This window comes from Arachis duranensis, chromosome 3 (assembly GCF_000817695.3).
Source record: "Arachis duranensis cultivar V14167 chromosome 3, aradu.V14167.gnm2.J7QH, whole genome shotgun sequence".
In the NCBI taxonomy this organism is placed as follows: domain Eukaryota; kingdom Viridiplantae; phylum Streptophyta; class Magnoliopsida; order Fabales; family Fabaceae; genus Arachis; species Arachis duranensis.
Window position 1 is genome coordinate 134,593,777 of NC_029774.3, and position 12,215 is coordinate 134,605,991.

Consider the following 12,215-nt stretch of genomic DNA (forward strand, 5'->3'; position numbering starts at 1 on the left):
GGCGGCAATTATGCCGCTGTAGGATTTGTAGCAGAAAATCTCTTTAGCCGAATTATGAGTTATTCAATTTTTTTTTGTTTTTTATTTGTATGATTCGTATTTTTTATGAACTCCTTCTCTCAATGTTTACGGTTCTTTTTTCTTTATTAGATTTTTGCTTGTATTTTTCTCGATAATCAAAATAGTGGCGTCATCTGAGTTTACCGCTCATGTAATGGAGAAGAGAGGGAAAGATCACGAATTAATTGCATGCGGAACCAGCTGCCTGGTTGTACTCTTGGTCCACGGTAGATTGTAGATTGGTAGACAAAAAAATAGAGAAAAGTTAACAGCGGATCTGTTAACCAATATTCATAATACTAACAATGCAAAAGCTAGGGAAGGATTCGTAAAAGAGTATGGACTAGATGAGCTCTATTGAAGTTGTTCATGGTACTCCTCTCTATAATATTAGAGGATTGATAGAGGTAATAATAATTTATTTTATAAAAATTGGTATGTAATGTAATGAGTACTGTAAAACTTTATTTTATTTAACCTTAGCGTTGGAGTAAATACACACGTGTTATATCATGAGTACACGGAGAGTACGTGTTAGGCACAAGAAATTAGTTAAAGTTCCGCAAAGTAGTTTTGGAAATGCTTATAACAGTTCTAAACACAATTTTATAAATACAAGTGAGTCACTAAATCACAGGTACACTACTTATTTTGAATAATTTGATATTTATCTTCTACTCTTATTAAATTAGTGTTGGAGTGCCTTTGTAAGTGTCCACCACCATTCTTGGAGATAACCAACGTAGGAAAAGCTGAGTCCGAATATCAGAAAAACAAACTATACCTTAAAATCGGTTACTCACGCAAGAACACCTGTATATCATGAAATTTAGCTTCTTCAACAATCAATTTGGATGTTATTTATGCTACAATGTTTGTACTTCTCATCATATTTCTTGCTTTAACAACTCTGCCGCTAAAATTGCAGCAATTGAGAGTTTATTCTTCCACTATCTTAAACTTAAAATTAAATCACATATTTAAAAACAAGGAACATCAATAGCTACCTCTTCCAATTTAGAACACAGTAGGCAAAACTTAGCGCGAGAGAACAAAGAACAAGGTGCGAGTAAAAGAACATAGCGGAAGTAGAGCGAACCTCGGCGCAAGTAAAAAAACACGGCGGAGCAAAGAAGAGCTCGACACTAGGAGTACAGAAGAATTCGTTGGAGTAGAGAACCGCAGAATGCACGCATCAGTGATGTGAAATTGGAGAGATTGTGTTAGGATTGGGGTTAGGGATTTTGGGTTATTCATATTTTTGATTCTGAAATGTTAGTAATAGGAGTGAATAAGATTATGAATGCATGGGTTAGGAATTTTGAGTTATTCATATTTTGATTCTGAAATGTTAGTAACAGGAATAAGATTATGAATGCATGTTGTGCTGCTTAAAATATTTAAAGGGAAGAGCAAAATTTTAATGAAAAATATTGAACTATTTTAGGCAACGATTATAATGAGAAGTCTATTAAAAGGTTAAAAAGCATCCTTTACGAAGGGTAATAGATGAAGACCGTAAGGGTCGCTTGATTAATTTATTAAAGCAATGCTTTTGACATATTTTCTAATTGATCAAAAACAACTCTTATGACACGTTAGTTAGCGGAGAGTTATAATAGCCTTAATTTTTTTGCAATAAATTTTAAAGGTAGTTTTTGATCATTTTAGATAACATTTTTTAACTCTTGTTTGCACTACATGTTGCAGTAGCTCAAAAATATTGTAGTACAATTTGGTGACCTTAACACTCCTTTAAAAATTTCTGCGGACCAAAATCGCCCAGCTCTCAAAATAAGATCGAGGAATCTAGATTATGACGTCTCCAGAAAATAACTTCTAATTAATTAAACAAAGTGATAATCTAGGCTAAACAACAGTGTTCATAAGTTCCCGTTTGAAATCTATACTAATAATGAAATATGCGACGGTATAGTTAAGCTGATTTACTCCTATTAAATTACATGAAATTAAAGGATATAAATAGGTAGGTATATGCATGAGATTTAAACTCGCATAATGACAAAAATTGAGTATATTATGCAGTAAAGAAAAGAACATCATATAAGAAAAACACCAAGCTGTAGCTCTTACGATACCTATCTATATAATATGATGCTGGAGTGTCAGGAAGCATGACACCACAAAAATTTTACCATGCATGGATTTGTTGTACTTCCATTTTTAATACGGACAAAGGAACAGGAAGTGGTATCTGGTACTCTCCCACTTCCAACAATCCATGCGTTTGTACTTTTCATACTTTATACAAGGGCAAAAAGGTCTTACCGGATTATTTAGCATATCTTTGTTTTTTTATTAAAGAAAATGGTGTTTGGTTTTCCTCAGCAAAACTGTGAATATTGTTAAGCGGCTTATTCGCATGACTCTTTTATATGGAAAAATCAAAAGTGATTCTAAACTTCTATTTGAGAGGATTAAGCATCGACATGTGAAACACAAAGACTATGCCTTTCAGCCACCAATACTGTTAAATTTTGTCACATGTATGTATAGTTGTATACCAGCTCTGTGACATTTATATGAAATTATATATGTATAAACATATTACTGTAAAATATTAAATTGTCATATTAACTCCAAACAAAGTGATTGCGGGCCAAATAAAGGAAAAATGCCTCCAATCTATAAATAAATAAATGATTTAAAGAACAAAATGCATCGGCAGAGCAATTATTTTTTAATTTGACAATCAATCCAAATTATCCTCCCTTTTATTTTTCCATAATTTAGGTGAAAGCAGTTTGGAGTTTTGTCGTTACTAGCCAGTTTTTGAGTCACTTATTGTCAAATTAGCAATACGGTATCTATTATTTATTATTATTGTAAGGAAAAATTTACAACCTACTCTATACGAAATTATACATTTTCCTTTCATGAATATCCTATCTAAATCATGGATTATTTACATAATTAAAATTAATTTACATGGAAAGATATTAAAATTTAAATATTTATTAATGATGCCATGTATGATTTAAGGAACCGATAATAGAGGGGGAAAATGATTTATTAATTAGTTCCCCATTTCAAAGGTAAATAAAGAGAAATGATAGAGAGTCAGTAAATTTTGTGATTTATAACTATCAATTAGTTATTATTAGTGTTTTTAATAGTGTGAGATTTTATTCAATGGTGTAAAATTATTCACTTTTCTTTTACTAATTAAATACTGGCCAAATTTAATAAAAGTGTTGGCCCTAGACTTTCTTATAAAATAAATCCAGTTTGGAACACATACAAATAATAACAAAGTGAAGATATGAACAAAGAAAACTTAGCAAAATAGATGCTTGTAGTTAGTTTCATAAGCCACCATGGGTACTAGTAGTATTGAATTATTGGAAACAAATGCTGGTCGATTTTGATCGAACCACACAGAAAGCAACAAACATTGCAATCTGTATTATTTCAACAAGACAAGTAGACAACAATTTTTGATAATTCAACCCCTACAGATCAAAGTCTTCTATTACATCAGCATAAAAGAGTGTGTCAATTGTTCAAGAAATCATATATTAGTGCTGGAACCTGCTCAATCTTACACTTAGATATTCGTTTTTCAAACAAGACTACCGAAACTAAGAAACTAGCTACATAGCAATATTCAATTGAAAAAATTTGAAAATCCTAAAAAAAGAAAGACCTTAGAATTTTGGTTTGCATACTTGACACCTATGATATTATGATAATTATTATTATCATCATCATTATGGTCCCCCATAGGCAAGTGGCTCAGGCTTCAACTTACTAATGGTGTCTGTTTTGTAAAAGCAACAATTTTAGTATAACAACATGCACCACTTGTTACAATGTAGGGCCAGATGCAATTGGAAGCATTCAGTACTGAAAGCTATGCCCTTAGAATTATTTGAGGAATGCTAGGGATAGCAACTTTTGTAATTTATAGCCATCAAATAGCTATTAATGATGATTTTAATGGTGTGAGATTAATATAAAATTTTATCTAATGACTCACTTTTCTTTGCTGGTTATATGCTAGCCAAAACTTAATGAAATTGCTGTGCCTGGACTTTTTCGAATTATTTTATTGCGGGGATATGGAAGGAGCAAGCTCCAACGAAAATTAAGCATGCTTTGGGTGAAGTGAATGTTATCCATTGGGATGAACCCAACAGAATTCCTACCATTTTTTTTTTTTTGGGATCCTGATGACTACTTGTTTTACACTTAACTACCATTCTACTATTTCTATTGCTAAATGACACTGCATTTACCTACCAAATTGGATAGTGTCACATTGTCCTCAACCTACCTTTTTACTTATCTATTTGTTGCCCTGAATAGTCGTAGCTTTCATATGCCTTTGTAGAAGATATCTGAGTTCTAAATCCGATTTGGTACTGTATATAAAAGGCAACAATTGCTGAATTCTAAAATGTCCTATGAATGGTTCCAATTTCCAAATCAAACCGAAATCTGAAAGACTAAAAACCAAAGTCATTGCCGAATACTACACAGATTAATTAACGGGAAATTGGTTTCTTATTCTTTTCACATTAACTACAATAAACTAATAAAGAATGAAAAACTAATAGATGTTACAAAGTTACACATGAATCTGCCAATTAAGCCAAGTAATGTGGAAACGTGTGCTCATCCTTTCACTATATCGTAGATTAGCCTTCTTACAGGGAAATGCAGGAGAAAACCTAAAAAAAGCAGGATATAAATCCTGAAAATTTACCATACACACAAAAAAAAAAGAACAAAAAGGTAACGCATGCTCTCTTCATGTATCTAGGTTCAAAGATTCAAGTTCAGAAGGTAAGTGGATTGCAGAGTCAGAAAGCGTACGCAGTTGAGAGAGTTCATCAGTGGGTGAAGGTAATGGCGAAGAAGATGCAGTTGCAGTTTCTGAGTGAGACTGAGGTTGGGATTCGTCCTCAACCGTCAAATTCTGCAACCCTGGCTTCAATTCAGTGTTGCAGAACCTCTCATACTCCTCTCTATCCCCTCCTTTCTTCTTCACCTCCACCACAACCAAAGAAGGCGTCAACTCAAAAATCTCAGCAGCAATGGTAAGTGGCCCCTTCACGCCTTCTCTGGAACCTTCCAAACTTACCCTGCAGTCCTTCTTCCTCACCGTGAAGCTCACCAACTGAGCAATTTCCTCCAATTTCGATATGATCTTGGAAACCGGCGCACCGGAAACAAACCTCGCCTCGTCACCCTTCTCCTCAAACAAGCCAGAGAGATCAAAACCAGGAGAAAACGATATGATATCAAACGCATTCAAACTCGCCGGCCGCGGCAACAAAGCGCTGTTCCTCCTCCTCCTCCTGGCACTTTCCTCGGCCTCAAACTCATCTGTTTCTGACAAATCAGATGAAGAATCAGCATCATTACCACCACCAGCAACGTGCTGAACAACCTTATTGTCATCCTCAATATGGAACTTAATCTGCTTAAAGCCTTTCTTGAACCAGCGATTCTCCATGATGTCGGGAATGGAAATCCTCCTGTCAGGATTAGTATCAAGAAGCTTAGCAACAAGCCTGGACAATTCGGGGGAAAACCACCTAGGACAGCGAAACTCGCCCTTGTAGATCTTCTTATACATAGCCATAACGTTGCGATCATGGAAAGGTAAATAGCCAGCCATCAGAACGAACAAAACGACGCCACAAGACCAGATATCAACCTTCGCTGCGTCGTAACCCTTCCTCGCAAGAACCTCAGGTGCCACGTAAGCAGGGGTTCCGCAAAAGGTGTGGAACAAGCCATCCTGCCTAATCTGATCAGAAACGGCGCTCAGGCCGAAATCGGAGACCTTAAGGTCGCCGTTCTCGTCCAGCAAGAGATTCTCCGGTTTGAGGTCGCGGTGGAAGACGCCTCTGTTGTGGCAGAAGGAGACGGCGGAGATGAGTTGCTGGAAATACTTTCGAGTGAGGTCTTCCTTGAGGCGGCCTTTGGCGACCTTGTTGAAGAGCTCGCCGCCGCGGACGTACTCCATGACGAAGTAGATCTTGGATTTGGTGGCCATGACTTCGAAGAGCTGGACGATGTTAGGGTGGCGGACGCGGCGGAGGATGGAGATCTCGCGCTTGATGTGGGAGACGAGGCCGCTCTTGAGGATCTTCTCCTTGTCGATGACCTTGATGGCGACGCCCTCACCGGTCTTGATGTTGCGCGCGTGGTACACCTTCGCGAAGGTTCCGTGGCCCAGGAGCTTTCCTATCTCGAAGCGGCCCAGGAGGAGGCTGCTCTCCTTGTTCTTGTTGGGAACCACCACTGCCTCAGCCATCACTTCTTCTCCCGAGCCAAGAGAAACAAATTCAATATATATATATATACTAGTTCTGTCTTCTGTGTTTGTAGGAACTAGAAACTACCACTTCAACTCCAGCTCCATTGAAGCTGTGTGCAGCTTTTTGAGTGATGTCATTTCCGTGTGCTGCTGCTTCTATCTCTTTTCTTCTTCTTCTGTTTTATATTTACTTATTTTTCAAATGACAACGTTAATAACTAATAAGTACGGGACGGGTCAAGCTTCTTTATTTTGTGAGCACAGATGGCATCACCAATTATTCCAGATTCTGTTAGATTATCATCCCTTGCTTATATTATCACACCTAAATGTCCTGCCATTATTAGATTCGCCAATCATCAAATAAATAAACAAATTGTCTCCACTTAAATTTTTTTTATTATCATATTATTATATTCTCTTGGCGCTATTTTATGTTTATTTATTAAAATAAATTATTTCTCCAATATTCATTTCATACGGAAGTACTATATTCACAACTCTACCTAGAAGACCATCAGCATCCAAATTATTCAATACAAGCTAATCAAAAGGTTACTTAGGATGTTTTATAAAAGAACTTTACGCATTAGCATTCGATATTTTAATCATATAGATTAAAATTATTATTTTAAAATGTATTCTTATAAATATTTCATATGAAATACAATATTGACTCTTTATAAACAATACGTTAATAGGGCGATGAATATTGTTTTTTTTTTTTTTCGCAATTTGTAAGTGAGTTATTACGCATTCGTATCCCGTGTTTTGAACACTTTGATGAGATACATATATTTTAATTTAGTTTCCAAAAACGCGGGTTCAAATTGATAATACACGCATTTTATATTTTCCCTTCCCTCTTCGTCCACGTTATTGGACTATCTTATCTTCAATATTGAAGCTACTATAAACTATTTAATTTCATTTCATTGCTAGCATGCTACCATCCGAGTGATTTATGGAGATTAACAATCCATTTTTTTGTTATAATTTTCACAATATATAATCCATCAAATAAGGTCGTGCCATACAACCTACATTACTTACAAAAAATAATATATCATATAAAAATGATATTTTTATATGAAAATATGAAAATGTATTTATAATCATTGAATTAGTTTTAATGGTTAAGATTAAATATATCTAATAAATAATACTATAAATACATTCATTGAATTTATGACAATACATTTAAAGTCATTGTATTTATGATCATTATTTTTAATTTTTATTAAAATATATCTAATAAAAATATTAAAATAATTAATTTAATATAACGAAAAAAAGCATAATTAAAAAAATTTACACAAACAATACTTTTTTAAAAAATGGGATCATATAATGATTAGAAATATTCCATTTCAATATATATCCCTCGTATCCATATATATTGTTAATAATTTTCCGGGGCAAAAAAGCATTATTGCTAACTTGTCTTAGGGACACTCCAGCTCGATGATGTACACATTGATTCCATTTAATCATTTATAGAGAACTTTGTTCTTTTAATTCGCCTTTTCGTTACTGTTTCATTGTTCCTTCTGTAATTTTTCGTCTGAACAGATTCAGGCTATACTAAGCTATTTGATATTGCAACTATTTTGATAAAGATCTCAAAAATATTTTTTTATAATAATTTTTATTTAAAAAATATAATTTATTTGTTTAATCACACTTTAAATAAAAATAACACTTTTATAATATATAAAAATTAAGCTTTACAATTTATCATTCATTGAAAAAATAAAATATCTTTACATAACAATCATAAAATTTTTGTTGGAATAGCCACCATTTGATATAGTCATTATGACGAACTCCTTTCACATATATGATAAACTGAGACAGATCCAGAAATTAAATTAAAAATAAAAGCATTTTTTAGTAGTTTATTTTAAATTTATTTATTATATATTTACTAATAATTATCTCAAAAATAAAATTATAATATATATTAAAATAGAATATTTTTAATATTATATGATATTTTTTTAAAATATTTTTTGTGTACATTTGTTTAATTATTTTTTTATGATTATAATGACTATTATAATATTATGTATTGAATACTGTATATTTTATAGAATATATCTAGACTCTAGATACAGAACAGTTAATTTAATACGCGTAAAATTTATCTTGCATCACGTCTCATCAGCATCTACTAAAATAAAAACTCTTTCGCACTATAGTATTATTCTAATTATTTTACTTTAAAAAAATATAAAATAATAATTACTCACTATTTTTAAATTAAATTTTAATTTTGATAATAATTTTATAATTTTTTTTAAAATAATAATTATTTTGTATATTTTTTTAAAATATTCAAACATATAATTTTTTTATTTTATTTTTATAACTCTTTCCGTGTTAGGCACAGGTTTATACATTAGTTAACTTCGAAAAGTTAAATTATTAGGTATTAATAATGTATTATAATGAACGATGAAAAGTTAGTGTTCTTTTTGTATAAATTTTTTTCTGTATAATTTTTTTTGAAATGAAAAAACACTTAATCATTACCACTTTTGATATTTTAAAACCCGATTCTTTGTGTTGATTTTATAAAAATATTCCAAAACTAATTCTATATTTTCTATTTATAAAAATATATCGATGCAGCTGTTTAATAATAATAAGAATGAAATAAGATGCTCCCATAAAGATGTAAAAAACGTTTTTTTTAGATATTTTTTAATAATTAAAATTTAACACATATAATCATTTAAATTATGTTATTTTTGTCAAAATTAAGTTAGACAAATTAATTTGACCGAAAAATAGTGAATCAAAATTGATTATATGTGTTAAATTTTAATTTTTAAAAAACATCTTTAAAAAAAAGACATTTTTGACATCTTTATCTAAGTGACTCCCATAATTAAACATATGAATAAGAGAAATATAAAGAAAAATAATTGTAAATGTTAAAATAATGAAATAATATATACAGAGAGAGTTTAAATATTATATGCCAATCACTTAACGAGTATTATATGTTAAAGAAATGATATTATAGAAGACAAAACAACTAATCACTACATTAATTTTTTAAATAATTTAACATAAAGTCTATCATGTAATGAATAATTTCGATCACATCTCTGTATTTTTCAATGAACATGTCTCGATACAAGACAACTAACTTAACACGCGTAAAATCAATCTTACACCACCTCTTTTCAGCAATCTGCTGAAATAAAAGTTCTTCCGCATCATAGTATAGTATTGTCCTAATTATTTTACTTAAAAAATATAAAATAATGATTATTCGCTATTTTAAGTTAAATTTTGATATTGATAATAATTTTATAATTTTTTAAAATAATAATTATTTTATGTATTTTTTTAAAAATATTTAAACATATATATTTTTTTATTTTTATAAATTTTTTTATGCTAGACACAGGTTCATACAGTAGTTAATCTCAAAAAATTGAGTTATTAAGTATTAATAATGTATTATAATGAGTGACGAGGAGTTAGTATTCTCTTTGTACAAAATCTTTTTTAAAATAAAAAAATACTTGATTATTAGAACTTCTGATACTCTAAAACTCGATTCTTTGTATTGACTTTATAAAAATATATTCTAAAACAACTACTTCCATATTTTCTATTCATAAAAATATATCAATGTAGCTGTTAAAAGTTTAATAATAAGAATGAAATAAATAAATAAACATATGAATAAGAGAAATAAAAAAAGTAATTGTGAATGTTAAAATAATGAAATAACATATAATACGGAGAGTTTAAATATTATATGTCAATTACCTAAAGAATATTATATGTCAAAAAAAATGATATTATAGAAGATAAATTTAACTAATTTTTTTATAATAGAAATTTTAATTCTATTTGATTTTAAAACAAATAGTTATGTACTCAAATTTCAAATAAGTATTCTGTATAATCAATACTTTTAGAAAATAAGAAATATTGAATGTGCTCAAATTTTGAATTCTTTACCTAATCAATTCTTCAAAAAATTAAAAAATTAATATAAAAAATTAATAACATTTGACATAACATTTTTAGTTTGTTCTTAAAATAATAATTCAATAAAAATTAAATTTTAGTTTATGGATGTATTTTTTAAAATTATTTGTAATTGATGATGAAATAAACGCATAATGTATCCAAAATTAAAAATATAAAGACATCTTATTTTATTAAATACAAAATATTAACTTACTTAGAAAATAAAAAATCAAATATACCTATGTAATAAAATTTAAGAAATGGAGAATAAAATATTTAAGGTGTCTTTTGAAAGGACTCAAAGATCATGGTTCTAAAAAAATCTTGATGGATAATGGTGAACTCTGAAATCCAAACAATAGATATACTTGTTGAAACGTACTATTAGACAATTGCTGCACGTAAGTCATGTATTCTGTGTACTACCATCACTCTCATCATCGTGTCTCTTTCTTTTTTTTTTACATCTGTTCATCTCACCTCTTTCTTTTTCTTCTTTAAAAGCACGTGCATCCACACTACACATACTCGCTCTGTTCCTTGATACTGTTACTACTGTATCAGCATGAATAACTCCACCGTCGTTAAGATGTTCTCTGAATTCTATGATAATTGGATTTGTAAACTCGAAGAAATTTTCAAGCAGCTTCTTCATGTTTCTAACCAACACAACCTTTTGACCGAACATGATATTCAATCTCTGGTCTCCAAAATCACAACACACTTAAAAGAGTACTATACCGTCAAATAGACTCTAGCGCGCGAGGACATTGTTATCTTTTTTTCGCTGCCTTGGCCAACCCCTCTCGAAAAGGCATACCTTTGGATCACGAACTGGAAGCCTTCCACCGCCTTCAAAGTGCTGGAGTCTCTCAAGAAGAGTAACTTATTTGAGATTATAGAGGAACAGGAGAGGAAGATAATGGGACTGAAGATGAGGATGAGGATGGAGGAGGAGAAGGTTGAGAGGAAGATGGAGAGATAGTAGGTTGCCATGGCGGATAGCAAGATCGTGGAGCTGGCTAAACTGTTTGGAAGAAGAATAATGATGGAAAAAATTATTATGAGGTGGTGCAGTTGGCGATGAAGGATGTGTTTTGGGGATTGGAGAGAATAATAAAGACTTCTGATTGTGCGAGGTTGAAGACGCTAAAAGGAATTTTGAATGTTCTTCAACCAATGCAGTGTGTCCACTTTTTGACTGCTAATATCACTATACAACTTCGTCTCAAGCATTGGGGTAACAACTGCCAAATGTCACCTGATTCATGATTCTCATGCTGGATCCATGCAGGAATCCAATCATAAAATTTGATTATACTATAATTAAGTATCAGTAGCTAGTAACTATACAAGTTTGTTTGTTGATACTACCTAAGTTATTTTTGTTATTAGTGTGTGTGGACATAAAATCATAATATTTTGGTTGGTTTAGTTAGTTAGTTACTTTATTATGAGGTACTAATTAAGTATATTTTAGTTGATTTAAAGTTTTGTACTTCTGCTCTTTATTTTCAACACACAAGAAATGGAATGAAAGAGTATATTACCTTGTTTCTTTTTGAGATATGTTTATTTTTGTTTTTTTTTTTTAAGAAGAGGACTTTGACAGTTCTCTTTTTTTGTGTGTTTTGAACAATTTGGCTTTAACCCAATTATAAAAGTATTAGATTAGGTTATCATATTCAAATTAAAAAGCTTATGAAATTGTAATAAAAAAATATTAGATTAAATTTTTCACATTCATTTGGAAGAACTTATGAAACTTGAGATATCTTAAACAAAAAGAAAAGAATAGGCTCATCTTATCACTGCTAGTTGGAATGGCGGCCTCAAACGTTATGCTCATCCAATTTTGAATTAGTCA

The 12,215-nt window shown here is 31.0% G+C and overlaps 1 protein-coding gene across 1 annotated transcript; it reads right to left on the minus strand.

The window, feature by feature from the left end:
- Positions 1-4,568: 4,568 nt before the first annotated feature.
- On the minus strand, positions 4,569-6,629 carry LOC107482235 (CBL-interacting serine/threonine-protein kinase 12). Its single transcript, XM_016102660.3, has one exon. The coding sequence runs from the start codon at positions 6,347-6,349 to the stop codon at positions 4,835-4,837; it is 1,515 nt and encodes a 504-aa protein (XP_015958146.1). The 5' UTR covers positions 6,350-6,629; the 3' UTR covers positions 4,569-4,834.
- Between the last annotated feature and the right edge of the window lie 5,586 nt (positions 6,630-12,215).